We start from the raw sequence: 20139 nt of genomic DNA on the forward strand, positions 1-20139 counted from the left end.
CCGTATTCCCGGGGTATTTTGAAATACAGACGGTATGATTTTCAATACAGTTAAAAATAATATATGTATATACTATACCCCTGTCTCGTGGGGTTGCGGATAACCAATACATGTTATCCGGTTTGCTAACTGCTAGCTAAGGGGCTAGATGTAAAGATGTAAAGAAAAAAAAATAGAACCCCTTGTGCACATTCAGTAATACTGTATACCCCAGTATGGTACAGCAACGGTATGACTGAAAATCTAGATACTGCCCAACCCTAGTTTACTGTACACATGGATGAATACATTCACACACACACTTATCTTTTAACCTGTTTGTGTGTTTTAGAAGACATTAACACAAGTGATTTCACCTGTTTTTCCACTGATTCCGTATGAGTGAACACTGTGTGTGTGTGTGTGTGTGTGTGTGGGTTTCTCTCTCCCGCTCATTTGAGTGTTGTGGGAGGCATTGACCTGCCAGTCAAGTGTTTGAGAACATATGATCCAACCAGCGATGGTTCACTCTCGCCTCCTCTCCCTACTTTCTATCTGTCTATACAGTCTATCTCTCACTAATCCTATTTTTCACTCCATCTCACCTTCTCTGTAGTAGCCTCTGAAATTCTGTGTGCGCGTGTGTGAGATTTCCACTTGGTTGAAAAGGTGTGAAAGACAGTTCTGTGGTATGGGAACGAGACTACAGCTTGTGTTTCTACCAACTAGCAACCCTCTACCCTCATACACTCCCCCTGTGTCCACTGCGCCTCGCACCCTCACCTTTCACATGGTCGTCGAGCGGTCACTGCATGATCAACAAGCGTTCACAGCAGGGTCAAAGCCAAGGGATCACACTGCGGTCAGAACTAAAGACGGGACTCCCCTGTTTAGGCTTAGCTTGTACGACTGTATCCTTTAATTACATCATGGCCACATAGACCGAACACAGGGCAGAGTCCAATTTAGACTTCCAAGTTAGAATTGTATTAATGGTTCTGCTTTGTTCGGATCGCAAATTGCTCTTGGTTGTTTTGGGACTATTGAGTGTCTGTGAAATGAAGGCATGTGCTAATCTCTGGGAGACAAACTAAAACAAAAAAAAGCTTTTTTTTTGTGATAAGCTTGTTTTTTTGTATATAAATATATATCACACACACAGGTTCCGAAGTATCAAATCAACACTTCCTTATTCATTTATGTATTCATGTAAGAAATAATGCATTTATGCAGTTTCATGTTTAAACAAGGACTGATGATGATGATAGGTATGTCACGTAATGTGACATACATACATAATCGTTACACTCAGAATGATATTACATAAATGAGAGCAATTTTATTTTTTTATGTCAAACAGATAGATACAGGTCATGCAAGGTATCCCAGTCTTAAGGCATAACAACTTTTTAGTAGGTTCTTCTGTAGTAGAATAAATGGGGGAATTGCTAAAGTAACTATATTCTAGAGAAGATTTTAATCAAACATCCAAATGACTTGAAATGTCTATGGCAGTCACATTAATGGAAGAGACTAGGTGTTAGATGAATTTAGTTCTTATGTATTCATTAACCAATTAAATTAAAATACTCCGTCTGTCCCCAGAGTTTGTAAGGTTCTGGGGGAAGTGAAATAGACGGAGACCAGTCAAAAATAGTCAGTGACGTTTATTCTCGAGAGCTCTGCCCATCATTTCATGTACATTGGTTTATATACCTCTCATTTCGTCAATGTCCCTCCTCCTCTCAGACAATGACAACGCTGCTTTTCAATTCCATTCCAACACATACATATTGCTTATCATATGCTACCACATGTTACACAATCTACTGCAAGCCCAATGGTTTCTCCCCTCCCTGGTTGGGGACCAGACATCTTTCCTGTTGTTAGTTTCACTGTGGTCACAAGTTGTCTGTTAACACTTCCTCTTTGCCTATGTACAAACATTCTTCATCAGACAGGGTAGAATTCTGTTAGTTACAATCCTGCGTTAAATGTATACATCGTTTAGTCATTATTCATAAAAATCCCATAACAGTAGGTTTAAAAGAATTCTGTTAACTACCCTGAAAGGTTTTGCAGAAATGGCGGTTGTAAGATTCCCGGAATCAGGAGGGAATAAGCAGGACACCTGGAGTCCTCCAACCAGGACACGGACACCCAAGGCTGTCATCCCCCTTCAAACGCACACCTCTGCTTTTTCACTCTGTATTGTTTACTTTCGTTCACTTGCTCGATGAATCACTAACCAACCTGTTGTTGCTAACAATAGTATTATTAACCATCTAGCTTTCGGGTCTGCTATTATGGAGCTGCTACATAGTGTTGGTATTTTGGAACTTCTGTTTTTACTTTGTTTATTGGTATTATATTACTGCCTCCGGTTCCTTATTGCAATTAAGTCAAATCAAATAATCTGAAGGCACTTATCGTAAGTCACTCTGGAAAAGGTCTGGATTTTGAAGAGGAAAGCAATGAAAGAAGAAACATAGAAAAAGGAATGGGGGGGTGAAGGAATGATGAGGATATCTGAAGACCATATTATAGGAGTAATTTTCTAAATTTCTCTCCATCTCTCTCCTCAATTACACCCTTATCCCTCTCCTCCATGTCCATCTACCCTGCTCCCCCTCCCCCCTCCTCCACCCAGTGCCCACCGCCGCCCCCAGCTCTCCCGATGCCGTGGACCGTTATCTGGAGACGCCCGGGGATGACAATGAACATGCCCACTTCGCCAAGGCCAAGGAGAGCCTGGAGGCCAAACACCGTGAGAGGATGTCCCAGGTAAGATAGAGGGAGTGAGAAGGGTAGGGGCAGAGAAGAGAAGGGGGGGGCTAAGGTGGAGGGTGGGGTGAAGAAGGTGGAGGGTGGAAGAGCGGGGGGGTGAAGAGGGGTTGAGTGGAAGGGGGAGGGAGGATGGAGAAGGGGTGAGGTTGGGGAGGGTCGAGAGTGAGGAAGGGGGAGGGAAGGATGGAGGCGAAGACACTTCAGGTGAAAACACTTCAGGTGAAAATACATGGAAGGGAAAGAAAGATGAGGGTAGGGAGAGGAAGGGGTGAGACAGCAGTAACCCGTCTTTCTTCTTGCATGTGTGTAGGTGATGAGAGAGTGGGAGGAGGCAGAGCGGGAGGCCAAGAGTCTACCTCGTGCTGATAAGAAGGCTGTCATCCAGGTCAGACACACACAGAGGATACTCAAACATATTAAGAAATGCTAAATCAGTGACTGTCAATGTCCATAGGTGTTGTGTGTCTGAATATTTGATAATAGTGTGGTGGTGTTAGGGATTCTTACTGTCTATAATTTTTATTTGTGTGTATCATATACGATGTGTGTCTTATCATGAACCTATCATCTATGTTAAATATGTTTGTATCATGTATAATAATGTGTGTGTGTGTGTGTCTATCACACAGCGTTTCCAGGAGAAGGTGGAGGCCCTGGAGCAGGAGGCAGCCAGTGAGAGGCAGCAGCTGGTTGAGACTCACATGGCCCGGGTTGAGGCCCTGCTCAATGACCATCGCCGCCTGGCCCTGGAGAGCTACCTGACCTCCCTGCAGGCCGAACCACCCAGGGTAGGCAGAGGGTACATAGTAACAGAGTATAAACACACAGGTAAAGAGTACAGACACACACACATTGTTGCCGGGTCCTGTAGAGCCACCTAACCGCCCTGCAGTCCCAGCCACCCAGGTTAGAGACACACACACACTATACAGACACATACAGTAGATATAGATCCTCCTACCATTGTCTTACTCCGCCCACACACAGACCGACGTTCTGACTCATATCTCTCTTTCGCTCTCACTTTTTCCCTTCTCTCCCCCCCCCTCTAGCCTCGTCATGTGTTCAGCCTATTGAAGAAGTATGTCCGTGCAGAGCAGAAGGACAGACAGCACACCCTTAAACACTTTGAGCACGTCCGCATGGTTGACCCCAAGAAGGCCGCACAGATCCGACCCCAGGTAATAAGCCCACTAAGGCCCTTTTTTTCCTTTTTTTTAACACGTGTTTTATATGGTGACCGTAATATTGTTGTCATTCTCATGAAGGCCGCTGAAGGCCGAAACAATTTGATTTGAACTTGAATTAGATGAATAAAGCTTTTTATTGATGCTCTTATTACTTTTTGCATGCACCTCGTCTCACGTTGGTTGAGCGCCTTCTACTCCTCTCCAGTGCAGAAACAACAAAATATTTGCCATTTGTACCAAATAAAATAATAAACCTAGAAACAACAGTTCTCATCCACTCCCAATGCCAAATGTGCTCACACGCATAAACACCTATACACCACTGAAGGGTATTTTGGTAACCTCCTGACATGTACAGTGTATGGCTCACAGAAGATATTATTGTTATTAAATAGCATTCAAATGTACTTGTAGGTTCTGACCCACCTGCGTGTGATTGAGGAGAGGATGAACCAGTCCCTGGGTCTGCTCTACAAGGTGCCCGGAGTGGCTGACGATATCCAGGACCAAGTTGGTGAGTGTTATTTTCAGTCTCATCTCTCCTTCATTAACCAGGTAAAGGTTGACCAGGTCTGTGTGCAAGCATTAACTGATATGAACCAGTAACCTGCCCTCATCCACACTGTCACCAACCACTATCCATAGTTTATATCCACAAAACCCTCATCCATTTTTACTGTGGTTCGTGATACAGATAATCATATAACATCATGACATCTCTCAATTCTCACCTACACCTACACCTCCATCAAATCAATAACTATAATTTCTCCTTCCCACTCCCTCCCTCTCTGTGTTTGTCTGGGTCTTGAGTTGTGTGCGTCACTGAACCATCTGTGTCTGAGTCAGTCTCAGACTGTCTAGTTTCCCCTCCTCTCAGGCTGCTCCCCTGCCCTCTGCTCGCACACACACACACCGCCTCCCAGCAACACAGACATTGGTTTCCTTTTCTCCTTTCATTAAAATAAATTAGAACAGAGCGTGACATTGTGTTTCAAGTGAAGTGCCTGAGGAAGACTTAAAGTGGTACCATATTCCCTATATAGTGCACTGCTTTTGACCAGGGCCCATAAGGTACCTACAGAGCATTCTGAAAGTATTCTGAGCCCTCAACTTTTTCCACATTCTGTTAGGTTACAGTCTTATTCTAAAATGGATTAAATCGCCCCCCCCCTATCAATCTACACACAATACCCCATAATGACAAAGCAAAAACAGGTTTTATACATATGTATAAAATATAAAAATGATATCACAATTTCATAAGTAATCAGACCCTTTACTTTGTTGAAGCACCTTTGGCAGCGATTACAGTCTTCCTTGGTATGACGCTACAAGCTTTGCACACCTGGATTTTGGGAGTTTCTTCCCATCTTCTTTGCAGATCCTCTCAAGCTCTGTCAGGTTGGGAGTGTCACTGCACAACTATCTTTCAGGTCTCTCCAGAGATGTTTGATTGGGTTCAAGTCCGTGCTCTGGCTGGCCCACTCAAGGACATTCAGAGACTTGTCTCAAAGCCACTTCTGCGTTGTCTTCAAATCAAATGTTATTTGTCATATGCACCGAATACAACAGGTTTTTCACCTTACAGTGAAATGTTTACTTACAAGCCCTTAACCAACAATGCAATTTAAAAAATAAACCGAAGTAAAAAATAATAATAAGACAAATAGAAAAATAATTAATAATTAAGGAGCAACAATAAAATAGCGAGATGTTATATACAGGGGGTACCGGTACAGAGTCAATGTGCAGGGGCACCGGTTAGTCAATGTAATTAAGGTAATATGTACATGTAGGTAGAGGTAAAGTGACTATGCATGGATAGTAAACAGAGATTACCAGCAGCGTAATAATGGGGATGGGAGGGACAATGCAAATAGTCCGGGTAAACATTTGATTAGCTGTTCAGGAGTCTTATGGCTTGGGGATAGAAGCTTTTTGTAGCTGGACTTGGTGCTCCTGTACCGTTTGCCGTGCGGTAGCAGAGAGAACAGTCTATGACAGAGAAGCTACGTCTGGTAAGACGAGGGGTGGGGGGTGTCTTGTCAATAACAGCTGGTGCACGATGTCCAATATTAAAGAAGTCTAGAGTTATTGCTTGCCTGAGGTAGTGTGGTCTACAGCTTATCATAAGGTACTCTATCTACCAAGAGTTATCATCTATTATTCGTAGCCGTCTATTTAGTCCAAAGACCTATGCTGGCACTAAGCGCGCACTCAACCAAATCTATAAGGCCATAAGCAAACAAGAAAATGCTCACCCAAAAGCGTCGCTCCTAGTGGCCAGGGACTTTAATGCAGGCAAACTTTTTAATCAGTTTTACCACATTTTTACCAGCATGTCACAACCAGAGGAAAACAACTGTAGACCACCTTTACTCCACACACAGAGATGCATACAAACCTCTTCCCTGCCCTCCATTTGGCAAAACCGACCATAATTCTATCCTCCTGATTCCTGCTTACAAGCAAAAACTAAAGCAGGAGTACCAGTGACTTGCTCAATACGGAAGTGGTCAGATGGAGCGGACTGTTTTGCTAGCACAGACTAGAATATGTTCCAGGGATTCATCCAATGGCAGTGAGGAGCATACCACCTCAGTCATCGGCTTCATCAATAAGTGCATCGATGACGTCATCCCCACAGTGACTGTACGTACATATCCAAACCAGAAGCCATGGATTACAGGCAACATCTGAATCGAGCTAAAGGCTAGAGCTGCTGCTTTCAAGGGGTGGGACACTAATCTGGACGCATATAAGAAATCACTCTTTGCCCTCAGACGAACCATCAAACAAGCAGTGTCAATACAGGATAAAGATTGAATCCTACTACATCGGCTCTGACGCTCATCGAATGTGGCAGGGCTTGAAAACTATTACGGACTACAAAGGGAAAGCCAGACGTGAGCTGCCCAGTGACACAAGCCTAACAGACAAGCTAAATGCCTTTTTTGTGCTCACTTCGAGGCAAGCAACACTGAAGCATTTTTGAGCGCACCAGCTGTTCTGGATGACTGTGTGATAACGCTCTCGGTAGCCGATGTGAATAAAACCTTTAAACAGGTCAACATTCACAAAGCCGCGGGGCCAGATGGATTACCAGGACGTGTACTCAAAGCATGCGCGGACCAAAGTGTCTTCACTGACATTTTCAACCTCTCCCCGACTGAGTCTGTAATTCCTACATGTTTCAAGCAGACCACCATAGTCCCTGAGGCTATAACGTAACAAATCATGGAAAATTGTCAAGGGGTCTGAATACTTTCCGTATGCACTTTATATAGGAAATGGTGAGACTTCTAATGATCCTATTTTATTGTTGTCTTTGTATGTACTAATAAATCATTGTAATTGTTCAGTTACACAGTCCTTTACCACTCTACTGCAACAGTGTTGTTTTCGCTTTTTCCTCTACCCTGGATTTCCTTGTTTCTTACACCTTCCATCCTCCCCTTTCTATTCTTCTCTCTCTGCTGCTGTCTTTCACCCTCTTCCCCTTTTTCTATTTTCTTCTTTCTCCCACCTTATTCTCTTCCTTTTCCTCCCTCTCTCCTTCCCTCTCCAGAGTTGTTGCAGAAGGAGCAGGCAGATATGGCCCAGCAGCTCTCCAACCTGCAGAGTGACGTGCGGGTGAGCTACGGAAATGACGCCCTGGTGCCTGACAGTCTTCCAGACAGCACCAGGGCTACCCTGGACCTGCTGCCCCAGGAAGAAGACCTGGACCTGGACATGGGCCTGGACGGACTGGGCTTCATCCACCCTGAGAGCTTCAACCAGGTCAACACAGATAACCAGGGTAGGTGTGCCTAAAGCTATGATCAATACACCCAGAATCAGGGTAGGTGTAGTACAGACTACCAGGGTATACACCCAGAATCAGGGTGGGAACCGACAGAACCAGGGTAGGTGTATTGTACATAGAACCATGTTATATATATGTATATGTATATACACTGCTCAAAAAAATAAAGGGAACACTTAAACAACACAATGTAACTCCAAGTCAATCACACTTCTGTGAAATCAGAACGCCGCAGCCCGTCTGGTGTTCAACCTTCCCAAGTTCTCTCACGTCACCCCGCTCCTCCGCTCTCTCCACTGGCTTCCAGTTGAAGCTCGCATCCGCTACAAGACCATGGTGCTTGCCTACGGAGCTGTGAGGGGAACGGCACCTCAGTACCTCAAGGCTCTGATCAGGCCCTACACCCAAACAAGGGCACTGCGTTCATCCACCTCTGGCCTGCTCGCCTCCCTACCACTGAGGAAGTACAGTTCCCGCTCAGCCCAGTCAAAACTGTTCGCTGCTCTGGCTCCCCAATGGTGGAACACACTCCTCACGACGCCAGGACAGCGGAGTCAATCACCACCTTCCGGAGACACCTGAAACCCCACCTCTTTAAGGAATACCTAGGATAGGATAAAGTAATCCTTCTCACCCCCCCCTTAAAAGATTTAGGTGCACTATTGTAAAGTGGCTGTTCCACTGGATGTCATAAGGTGAATGCACCAATTTGTAAGTCGCTCTGGATAAGAGCGTCTGCTAAATGACTTAAATGTAATTTAAATGTAAATCACACTGTCCACTTAGGAAGCAACATTTCACATGCTGTTGTGCAAATGGAATAGACAACAGGTGGAAACTATAGGCAATTAGCAAGAAACCCCCAATAAAGGAGTGGTTCTGCAGGTGGTGTCCAGACCACTTCTCAGTTCCTATGCTTCCTGGCTGATGTTTTGGTCACTTTTGAATGCTGACGGTGCTTTCACTCTAGTGGTAGCATGAGACGGAGTCTACAACCCACACAAGTGGCTACGGTAGTACAGCTCATCCAGGATGGAACATCAATGCGAGCTGTGGTAAGAAGGTTTGCTGTGTCTGTAAGCGTAGTGTCCAGAGCATGGAGGCGCTACCAGGAGATAGGCCAGTACATCAGGAGATGTGGAGGAGGCCGTAGGAGGGCAACAACCCAGCAGCAGGACCGCTACCTCCGCCTGTGTACAAGGAGGAGCACTGCCAGAGCCCTGCAAAATTGACCTCCAGCATGTGTCTGCTCAAACGGTCAGAAACAGACTCCATGAGGGTGGTATGAGGGCCCGACGTCCACAGGTGGGGGTTATGCTTACAGCCCAACACCGTGCAGGATGTTTGGCATTTGCCAGAGAACACCAAGATTGGCAAATTAGCCACTGGCGCCCTGTGCTCTTCACAGATGAAAGCAGGTTCACAATGAGCACATGTGACAGTCTGGAGACGCCGTGCAGAACGTTCTACTGCCTGCAACATCCTCCAGCATGATCGGTTTGGCGGTGGGTCAGTCATGGTGTGGGGTGGCATTTCTTTGGGGGGCCGCACAGCCCTCCATGTGCTCGCCAGAGGTAGCCTGACTGCCATTAGGTACCGAGATGAGATCCTCAGACCCCTTGTGAGACCATATGCTGGTGCAGTTGGCCCTGGGTTCCTCCTAATGCAAGACAATGCTAGACCTCATGTGGCTGGAGTGTGTCAGCAGTTCCTGCAAGAGGAAGGCATTGATGCTATGGACTAGCCCGCCCGTTCCCCAGACCTGAATCCAATTGAGCACATCTGGGACATCATGTCTCGCTCCATCCACCAACGCCACGTTGCACCACAGACTGTCCAGGAGTTGGCGGATGCTTTAGTCCAGGTCTGGGAGGAGATCCCTCAGGAGACCATCCACCACCTCATCAGGAGAATGCCCAGGTGTTGTAGGGAGGTCATACAGGCACGTGGAGGCCACACACACTACTGAGCCTCATTTTGACTTGTTTTAAGGACATTACATCAAAGTTGGATCAGCCTGTAGTGTGGTTTTCCACTTTCATTTTGAGTGTGACTCCAAATCCAGACCCCCATGGGTTGATAAATTTGATTTCGATTGATAATTTTTGCGTGATTTTTGTTGTCAGCACATTCAACTATGTCAAGAAAAAAGTATTTAATAAGAATATTTCATTCAGATCTAGGATGTGTTGTTTTAGTGTTCCCTTTATTTTTTTGAGCAGTATATATATATATATATGAATGAAATATTCTTATATATGTATGTATGTGTGTGTGTATAGGATCCATAACTGATTGTAGACAGCTGTCAGGGTCAAAGTGAAACTATATTAAGAAAATACTCATCCTACCTTTTCACTTTCGCTCTCTCCCTAGTTGAACCTGTGGATGCCCGCCCTTTTCCTGATAGAGGCTTTCCAACACGACCAGTGTCTGGTCTGAAGCCAGAGGAGATCCCTGAGCTCAGGATGGAGGCAGAGGAGAGGCACAGCACCGGATTCGAGGTGCACCACCAGAAACTGGTATCTATACACACACATACACATACCACCAAAGCCGGTACACATACACCACTCCATTTTGTATATTTGCACGCTTTTCATAAATGGCCACAGATACAAGCATCATGGAGTTATCCCAGACATATCCCATGCCCATATGGGTATATCCATATGTCTATCCATATGTATTGGCTGACCATTGGCATGGTAACCAAGGCCTGCCGAGACGACCAGGGTTGGTAACTGGCGTCTACGATGCCAGGATGTTAGTTTCACACCAGCGCTAATTTATAATTGTCCTCACTCAGATGAACACTGTCTGAAATTGAAAACGCGACACACACACATTCACACTTCCAAAAATGAGTTTTGTGCCCAATTAAATCTCTTATACATTTATAATTGTCCTCATTAAATAAGAAACAAAAATTATGTAACAATCATCTTGTATAGCATAACTTTAACTTCTTGCGTCGAGCCATCCCAGATCCGGGATCGTGAATACAACCTCAAGCTCATTACCATAACGCAACGTTAACTATTCATGAAAATCGCAAATGAAATTAAATCAATATGCTAGCTCTCAAGCTTAGCCTTTTAACAACACTGTCATCTCAGATTTTCAAAAATATGCTTCTCAACCATAGCAAAACAAGCATTTAGCGTTAGCATTTAGCGTTAGCATTCAGCAGGCAACATTTTCACAAAAAACAGAAAACCATTCAAATAAAATCATTTACCTTTGAAGAATTTCGGATGTTTTCATTGAGGAGACTCTCAGTTAGATAGCAAATGTTCAGTTTTTCCCGAAAGATTATTTGTGCAGGAGAAATCGGTCCGTTTTCTGCATCATGTTTGGCTACCAAAAAAAAACAAAAATTCATTCATCCAAACGCCAAACTTTCTTCCACATTAACTCCATAATATCGACTGAAACATGGTAAACGTTGTTTAGAATCCATCCTCAAGGTGTTTTTCACTTATCTCTTCATGATATATCATTCCTGGAAGTCTCCTCTCTGTCTCAATCACATGAATGAATGCGAGCAGCTTGGAGATTACGCAACAAAGGACACCGGGCGGACCCCTGGTAAATGTAGTCTCTTATGGCCAATCTTCCAATGATATGCCTACAAATGCGTCACAATGCTGCAGACAACTTGGAGAAACGATAGAAAGGGCAGGCGAATTCATGGCGCTTTCACAGCCATATAAGGAGACAATGAAAAACAGAGCGTCAAAAATCCTGCTCATTTCCTGTTTGAAGTTTCATCTTGGTTTCTCCTGTAGCATCAGTTCTGGGGCACTCACAGATCATATCTTTGCAGTTTTGGAAACGTCAGAGTGTTTTCTTTCCAAAGCTGCCAATTATATGCATAGTCGAGCATCTTTTCGTGACAAAATATTGCGCTTAAAACGGGCACGTTTTTTTTATCCAATAATGACATAGCGCCCCCATAGGTTGAAGAGGTTAAGCTTACCTCTAAAATCCCTCAATAATGTAACTCTGAACCTTAATCATGTCTTTTGTATTCCATCCATACCCCAAATTATTCCTACTCCAACTTCATTTCACCTTAATGCCTTGAACACCTGACCCTAGATCTGTCTCCATAAATCCTGTCAGTATTTGTGATTGGTTGTGCAGTGTGAGTTAGTCTCTCTCCTTTTCTCTCTCTCTGTTTCTCTCCTCTCTCTAGGTGTTCTTCGCCGAGGATGTCGGCTCTAACAAGGGCGCCATCATCGGGCTGATGGTGGGAGGTGTCGTCATAGCGACCGTCATCGTCATCACCCTGGTGATGCTGAGGAAGAAGCAGTACACGTCCATCCACCACGGAGTCGTCGAGGTGAGGAGTAGAGGAGATGTGTGTGTGTGTGTGTGTGTGTGTGTGTGTGGGGGACTTGTATTACTAATCCTAGTGGGTACCGGAAATCTCCTAAATGTCCGCACAAGGATAGTGAAACAAGGGAAATTCTCCCACGAGAACAAAGGCTAGGGTTAGGAGGTCGGGTTAGGTTTGTGATTAGGACAAAAGGATTTTCAATGGAAATCAATTTTAGGTCTCCAAGGATAGTAAAATATATGCTATGCATGCATGCGTGTACTGTTTTTGACTTTGGCTCAGTGTTTCCTGTATCTATTTATGTTGTTATTGAGTTTGTTTGAGACTTGAATCCAAAGTCTGTGTAGAAGGTAAACAGTGCACATGTACCGTGTCAGCATGGGTACGAATCCATCCTACTGCATCAGTAAATATGTAAGGAGTGGGAACCGCTCCCACTCGTTTAACAACAACAACAAAAAAACGGCAATAGTGTATGACACGTGTCAAACTCATTTCACGGAGGGACGACTGTCTGCGGGTTTTCGGTCATTAATTAGTAAGGAACTCCCCTCACCTGGTTGTCTAAGTCCTTAATTGAACTGAAAAAACAAACACCCGTAGACACTTTGCCCTCCGTGGAATGACTTTGACACCCCTGGTGTACGAGGGAATACCATATTTTATGTGTAACACATCTCTCTCTGTTCTGCAGGTGGATGCAGCAGTCACCCCTGAGGAGCGCCACCTGTCTAAGATGCAGCAGAACGGCTATGAGAACCCCACCTACAAGTTTTTTGAGCAGATGCAGAACTGAGGAATGACAAACCCCCTCACCCCTTTGACCGCTACCCAACCAAACCCTCTAACCCTACACTCCCCTATGCCCTTAACACTATCCCCACTCCACTCCAACCCTATCCTACCCTCAAGCAGTGCGGGTTGGAACCAGGCACCACTATCACTCCTGGTGTAGATGGAGATGGTCCCCTTCAACACTGGTCCAGAGTCAGTTTTTAGTTTGACTTGGAATGTGTTGAGGAATGGACTTGAGTAGGGAGATCTGACTCCAGACCAGTTATTTAAGGGGGCATTCTCTGGCTGTAGTGCCAGCCACACTGTCCCCAACCCTACACTACTACATTCTCTCTATACACTGGGGAATAGGTGAGGTCTATGTGTCAATGAAGCCTATCCTTCCTCCCTCCCGCTTTCCTTCTCTGTGCGTTCATACAACAGCTGTGCTGTGTTAGGTCACACAAGGCTAAAATTATAATAATGATGATGATGATGTACTCTGAATGAGCTCTTTATTTTAGTTATTCTATCGTTTCCGGTTTTGTTTTTCAAAAAATAAATGAAAATCATAAAGAAATAAAATCCTATGTAAAGAGAAAAAAACGTCTTTTTTAAAAAATCGTGTGTAATGTAATAAAGTAGCTGTTCCTATTTAGTGCATGATGACAATAATTACGACGGGGTTATTATTGAAAAAAAAAAAAGATCTTTCTGCGTCTCCAGAGAGATTCTCACATAGAGATTATCATTCAGCAGGATTGTATATTTAGTATCTTTCTCGTGATCACGTGACTTAAATGACGTTGGATAAAAATATATATATGAATCTCGGTGAATGGGCTCTCTCTGCTTGGATATCTTGTTAAATACACTGTAAGAGAGATCTGTGATTTTTGGATTTGGAAGATTCTTCCTTTTTTAATTTCAACCATGCTCTGTTCCTACAACTGCGGGGGGCTGGCTAGATCCGTATTTGTATATTATTATTCGATTTATGATTATTATCTTTAGTTTATTGCGTTGGCATCCTACTTGCGTTTTGCAGCCCTATTTAATTTTGTGTTTCTTTCTTTGATTCCATGTTGTCGTGTGTTTAAACAAATAAAAAGATGTGGCGGGAAGGCCGGTTCCAGCCGAGGGGAGAATGGAGGGAGGGGCGGTGGAGGATTCTGTGTGTGTTCTCCAGTCTAGTTAGTGTTCTTGTTCTATGTTTTCCGCAGAAATAAACGACGCTCTTCTCTGTACATTGTTTGTGATATACAAGAACAATCCTATACCATTTTGGGCTTACTTACTCTTCCCAATCTGTTCCTTTCTTCCTTCGGCTCGTCTTTCTCTCTTTCTCTCTCTGCTGAGAATATAAACAGAGCAGGATCAGTGCCTTGGGGGGGTGTGCATGTGAATGATTTGAGAGACGGAAGGAAGGATTGAGGAAGAGGTAGAGTGAATTACTAGCTGTTCCAGACGGATAGTCAGACAGGCAGTCTGTAAAATGAATTTCCAACCACCCTCCTCCCGTCTTTCCCATACTTCAGGCATGCTACTCGCCTCTCTCAAGCACTTGTCTAGAGCCAGACATACGACGACCTCTATCATGGCCTATAAGGCAACTTTTAGGGGGTAGCAGGGCCATCAGTAATTGGATGGACTACAGTTTCAGTGAGGAGTAGTGCCGAAATATCGGCCGGGAATAGGGTGCCATTTTGCGACACGGTACTAGAGGTAATACAGTGTTGTGGTGGTGTGTAGAGCTGTGTGCATCACACACTGCTGCAGGTGGGTCAGTCCTTTGCTTAGAGTTTCAGAGGATGTGTTACCTCACCATAGCCAGAATAAGGCCGTATGGAATTAGAGAGAGCAGGGTTTCTTTCTTTTTATTTCTCTGTGGCTTTATTTCCACTGTGTGTAATTGTGCAAGCCATTTGCTTTGACTGGGAAAATGCTTTCTACACTGTATTCCATAAATAAAGTTTTGAATCTACATACAGCTCTCACTGAGTCATGGCTCCTAAGTCTTGGGGGCTGGGGATATTTTCATTGCCATCAAAGCCCATTAGAATTGTAGTATGTGTTCTTATGAATTTTGCACTACCTTTTAAGCACAGGACCAAATGATTCCCTGATCTAGATTTTGTTTTCTACTGATACATAAGGTACCAAAGGAGAAAAAATAAGTGTTGTCCCTTAGTGGTTCCACAAAGACCACACCGTAATTCCCCATGTGTGTGGATTCACACACACACACACTAAACATTCAATGAATTCTGGTCACTGCAGTCCAAATATCGTCAGACACTGTTTACACACACGGTTAGGGTACAGTATTGTTCCCTGGGGTACAAAATATCAATATACACAATGTACCTTCAGAGGTACACATGTGAAGGTACATTTCTGCTTCCCAGGGTGGACGTGTGGATTAGTGGGGTGTAGCTTTCAGTCATTTGTTTTTCACCAACCTTTAACTGGTACAACACATCCATTCAAGTGGTGTATTGTTATATTAAAGTTTGAGCATGTCTGGTGCCAGTTCTGAAGTCTTTATAAAGGCTTCCATAAGAGCATGTGACAATAAAGAACTCATTTAATATTGTAGCGACCATAACGCAACACTGAGCGACCTTGTCAAGAGGTACAGACCTCTTGGTTTTAATGGTTAGGGTATTAGGTTGACAATTGCAGTGCCCAGGTTTGAGTCCTGGACTGGGCTTCTCCCTGAATTTGCTCCGTTGGTGTCAAAATTGGTATAGCAAAGAGGCGTGTACACATTAGGGACTTGATATAGAGAAGAGGTACATTTTTGCTACTTAAAAATGGCTTTATCACTAAAAAGGCAAGTGTACATTTTCTAAAAGTACAATTTTATACCTGTGGACTATATGGTACACTATTGGCTCCTTTAAGGTATATAAGCACCCTATGTACTGCAAAATACCATAATTATGGACAGTCCTGAATGAATCGTGTATAATGATGAGTGAGAAAGTTACAGATAAACAAATATTATACCCAGGGGTGACCAATCATTCAGGGCAGGTGGGGAAGAGCACCAACTGTTTAGCTAAAATAAACTTTTTTTGTGTGCCTGTTTTGCATGTATTAATGCCACAATAATGTGTCACATATCAGTTTGCAAAAAAATGTATAATTGAGTTAATAGTTTAGTTTTTTGCTTTCTTAAGTAAGGCAGCTCCAAAATGCAGGTGTTTCAGCCTAGCTCAGTGCTTTCTGTAGTGGTGGTGGGGCAGCCAGTGGAAAATACGGAGCATAGGGGTTGGTATTGTTCTCTTGTTGTGCTGTGATTGTCTCAGTGTTCTGTCACTCATGGGGACTCTACAGTACGTCACAGCAAAATCTACCGAGAGAGCTCAAAAATCATGCCAAGGTCATTGGCCACAGATAAGATTGTTCCAATGGCATTGCTGTCAATCCAGTACGACTTCTGCCATGTTCAAACAACTGGAAACGTCAGAACTGGGTGATCTCAGACTTCAGTCAGTTCAATTCAACTGGGAACTCTGGAAAAAAACAAGCTCCAACTCGGTCATACAACTCGGAATTCCAAGTGGGGAACTCGGGCCTCTTTCTAGAGCTCTGACCTGAAGATCACGGATGTCATGATTCAACCTTGTCATTCCCAGTTGTCTTGAAAGCACCATAAATCCAGAGAACGCCAGACATTGATGACAAAGTTTGCCACCTTCCTTCTTAAGTGAGCACAGCACAACAAGTTTAGTCCAAAAATGTATGGTATGCTGTTGCATAAATGATGCAATATGCCAGGGAGATATGTATACTGTAGCTAAGAAAGTGATACTAAGTGTATGTTGTGTAGTAAGCTGTTAGTAGCCATTGTGCCTCACCATAATAATTTGGTCCCTTTCCCCCTCAAAACTTAGCCTACTGTTCTGCACATGTAGCCTATAGCATGTTTTAGAGAAATGTAATCATTGAATATTGTAAGAGCTTTCATTGTCTGCTTCTATGCCCCCTTTATTTATCTTACGGTTCTGACTTGATGTACAGGGAGAATACTGTAAGAACGGCCCATGTTCTCAATTCTGTCGCTGTACATTTCAAAAGTGCTGAACAAATAGCTACAGTTGAAGTCGAAAGTTTCCATGCATTTTGTTGGAGTCATTAAAACTCGTTTTTCAACCACTCCACAAATTTCTTGTTAACAAACTATAGTTTTGGCAAGTCAGTTTGGACATCTACTTTGTGCATGACACAAGTCATTTTTCCAACAATTGTTTACAGGCAGATTATTTCACTTATAATTCACTGTATCACAATTCCAGTGGGTCAGAAGTTTACATACACTAAGTTGACTGTGCCTTTAAACAGCTTGGAAAATTCCAGAAAATTGTCATGGGTTTAGAAGCTTCTGATAGGCTAATTGACATCACATGAGTAAATTGGAGGTGTACCTGTGGATGTATTTCCTACCTTCAAATTCAGTGTCTCTTTGCTTGACATCATGTGAAAATCAAAATAAATTAACCAAGACCTATATATATATTGAAGCAACATCTCATGCATCAGTCAGGAAGTTAAAGCTTGGTCGCAAATGGGTCTTCCAACTGGACAATGACCCCAAGCATACTTCCAAAGTTGTGGCAAAATTGCTTAAGGACAACAAAGTCAAGGTATTAGAGTGGCCATCACAAAGCCCTGACTTCGATCCTACTGAAAATGTGTGGGCAGAACTCAAAAAGCGTGTGCAGGCAAGGAGGCCTACAAACCCAACTCAGTTACACCAGCTCTGTCAGGAGGAATGAGCCAAAATTCACCAAATTTATTGTGGAAAGCTTGTGGAAGGCTACCCAAAACATTTGACCCAAGATAAACAATTTAAAGACAGTGCTACCAAATACTAATTGAGTGTATGTAAACTTCTGACCCACTGGGAATGTGATGAAAGAAATAAAAGCTGAAATAAATCACTCACTATTATTCGGAAATTTCACATTAAAATAAAGTGGTGATGCTGAATGACCAAAGACAGGGAATCTTTACTATGATTAAATGTCAGGAATTGTGAAAACTGAGTTTAAATGTATTTGGCTAAGGTGTAAACTTCTGACTTCAACTGTATTATAATATAATAAACACACAGAATATGAGCCTTAGGTCATTAATATGGTCAAATCCAGAAACTATCATTTTGAAAACAAAACGTTTATTCTTTCAGGAACCGTTCCGTATTTTATCGAACGGGTGGCAACCCTAAGTCTAAATATTGCTGTTACATTGCGCAATCTTCAATGGTATGTCATAATTATGTAAAATTCTGGCAAATTAATTACGGTCTTTGTTAGGAAGAAATGGTCTTCACACAGTTTGCAACGAGCCAGGCGGCCCGAACCGCTGCATATACCTTGATGCAAATGCACTTTTGTTAAATCATCACTCGTTTGGCGAAGTAGGCTGTGATTCGATGATAAATTAACAGGCATCACATCGATTATATGCAACACAGGACAAGCTAGTTAAACTAGTAATATCATCAACCATGTGTAGTTAACTAGTGATTATGTTTACATTTACATTTACATTTAATTATGTTAAGATAGATTTTTTTATAAGATAAGTTTAACGCTAGCTAGCAACTTACCTTGGCTCCTTGTTGCACTCGCCTAACTGGTGGTCAGCCTGCTATGCAGTCTCTTCGTGGATTGCAATGTAATCGGCCATAATTGGTGTCCAAAAATGCCGATTACTGATCGTTATGAAAACTTGAAATTTGGTCAACCTCTAATCTCTGGTAGTCTCTGATGACTGTTCCGGGCGTTGCTCCTCCTTTTCTTCTGCAGAGTACCCTCAGGTGGTTAATTCGCTTCCTTCAATCCTTCTCCAGGCATTCTATGTGGGCACTCCCGGACATGTTTTCTTGAAATGTGACCCCAAGGAACTTTTGGGGTCGTTTGGAGTGCCTGTATATACAGTTTAAAGCGCACTTGCTTGGATCTTTTGGGGTTTCTGGAGAAGAGTAAGCACTGGGTCTTCAAGGGGTTGAGCTTGAGCCACCACATATTGGCCCAGTTCTCGATCTCTGTTATGCTACTCTGTAGCTTTTTTCCAGCATGGGCAAAGGCCCAATAATAGAGGCCCAATAACAGAGATCTGCTGCGAGCTGGGCCACTTGTCCCGCTCTTGGGTGGGGGTAATAAATATCACATATGTACATTAAAAACAGTAGAGGACTGAGGTAAAGCCAACTAGGAGAGGAGAGGTAAAGCCAATTTATGCTTGCTCTGGCAATGCAACCCAGGGACTCCGTATGGAGGGTGTGACGCAACACCAAATCAAGCGTTGTACCGCATCGGCGTGTGCCACACAAATTTTGTAACAATGAGGAGGGCTCCGCATAGCTGCATATAGCTCAACATTGACATGATTGGTTGACGGTAGGTGGGGGCGGTATATCCTTTATAAACACAAACTCACTTCCTTGACAAAAAACATGGAGTACTTTGATGAAAGGCTATCAGAACAAGTTCACAAATAAAAAACATCTTTATGAAACCTTGTTGGGATTTCAAAGACACGAAGATGAGTTTGAACTCCTGGAAAGAGATCGGGGAAATATATGGAAATGTCTGCTCTACTCAAAATTACAACCAACTAATTGCAGCATTACAGCAAAAATGGAAGAGGCAAGTGGAAGGGGGAGAAAGTAAGGAACTTGTCTGTCAGGACTTGCATTAAAGATCAAAATTGGCTAAAGAAAATTGTGATAAATAAAAAAGTATATCAGTTTCATTTAAGGACCCCAAAAAATAACAGCTGTGCCACATAGATTGCAAAATAGTTGGGAATAAATTTTTGATGTACCGATTCATAATACATGGAACTGATACACAAAATGAAGCCGGATTCAAAACATAGAGCTTTTCAATTTAAATTATTATACAACATTATTGCAACCAATAGAATGCTATATAGATAGATGGGTGATACAACCATCCCAGCTCTGCAGATCTTGCTGCAACGAGACATTCAATAATTTATTTTGGTACTGTCCATATGTAGTTTGTTTTTGGTCACAAGTTCAGGAATGTCTGAAGAATTGCAACATTTATCTAGTGCTTACTCTGCAAATAGCACTGCTGGGTGATTTAAAAAGTCATAGTCAATTGATTAATAATATAATAATACTCTTAGCAAAAATGTTTATCTTTAATTTACAATATGTACACTCTATGATAATAAAAAATTTCTAAACATTTGTGAAACATCAGAGCACAGTT

General features: G+C 43.0%; 1 protein-coding gene across 4 annotated transcripts in view; it reads left to right on the forward strand.

Annotated features, from left to right (window-relative positions):
* Positions 1-14873, forward strand: part of LOC118363662 (amyloid-beta A4 protein-like) — a 38820-nt gene extending 23947 nt beyond the window's left edge. For 2 of the 4 annotated variants that reach the window (XM_035744751.2, XM_035744747.2), the window contains 9 exons: positions 2630-2763; positions 3077-3151; positions 3396-3554; positions 3819-3947; positions 4371-4470; positions 7528-7758; positions 10141-10286; positions 11966-12112; positions 12804-14873. In XM_035744751.2, the coding sequence (XP_035600644.1) occupies positions 2630-2763; positions 3077-3151; positions 3396-3554; positions 3819-3947; positions 4371-4470; positions 7528-7758; positions 10141-10286; positions 11966-12112; positions 12804-12905 (1223 nt within the window). In that variant the 3' untranslated portion in view covers positions 12906-14873. The remainder of the gene's footprint in view (positions 1-2629; positions 2764-3076; positions 3152-3395; positions 3555-3818; positions 3948-4370; positions 4471-7527; positions 7759-10140; positions 10287-11965; positions 12113-12803) is intronic. The other 2 variants (XM_035744750.2, XM_035744748.2) reach the window with 2 other exon arrangements.
* The last annotated feature ends 5266 nt before the right edge of the window (positions 14874-20139 follow it).

Source organism: Oncorhynchus keta, chromosome 30 (assembly GCF_023373465.1).
Source record: "Oncorhynchus keta strain PuntledgeMale-10-30-2019 chromosome 30, Oket_V2, whole genome shotgun sequence".
In the NCBI taxonomy this organism is placed as follows: domain Eukaryota; kingdom Metazoa; phylum Chordata; class Actinopteri; order Salmoniformes; family Salmonidae; genus Oncorhynchus; species Oncorhynchus keta.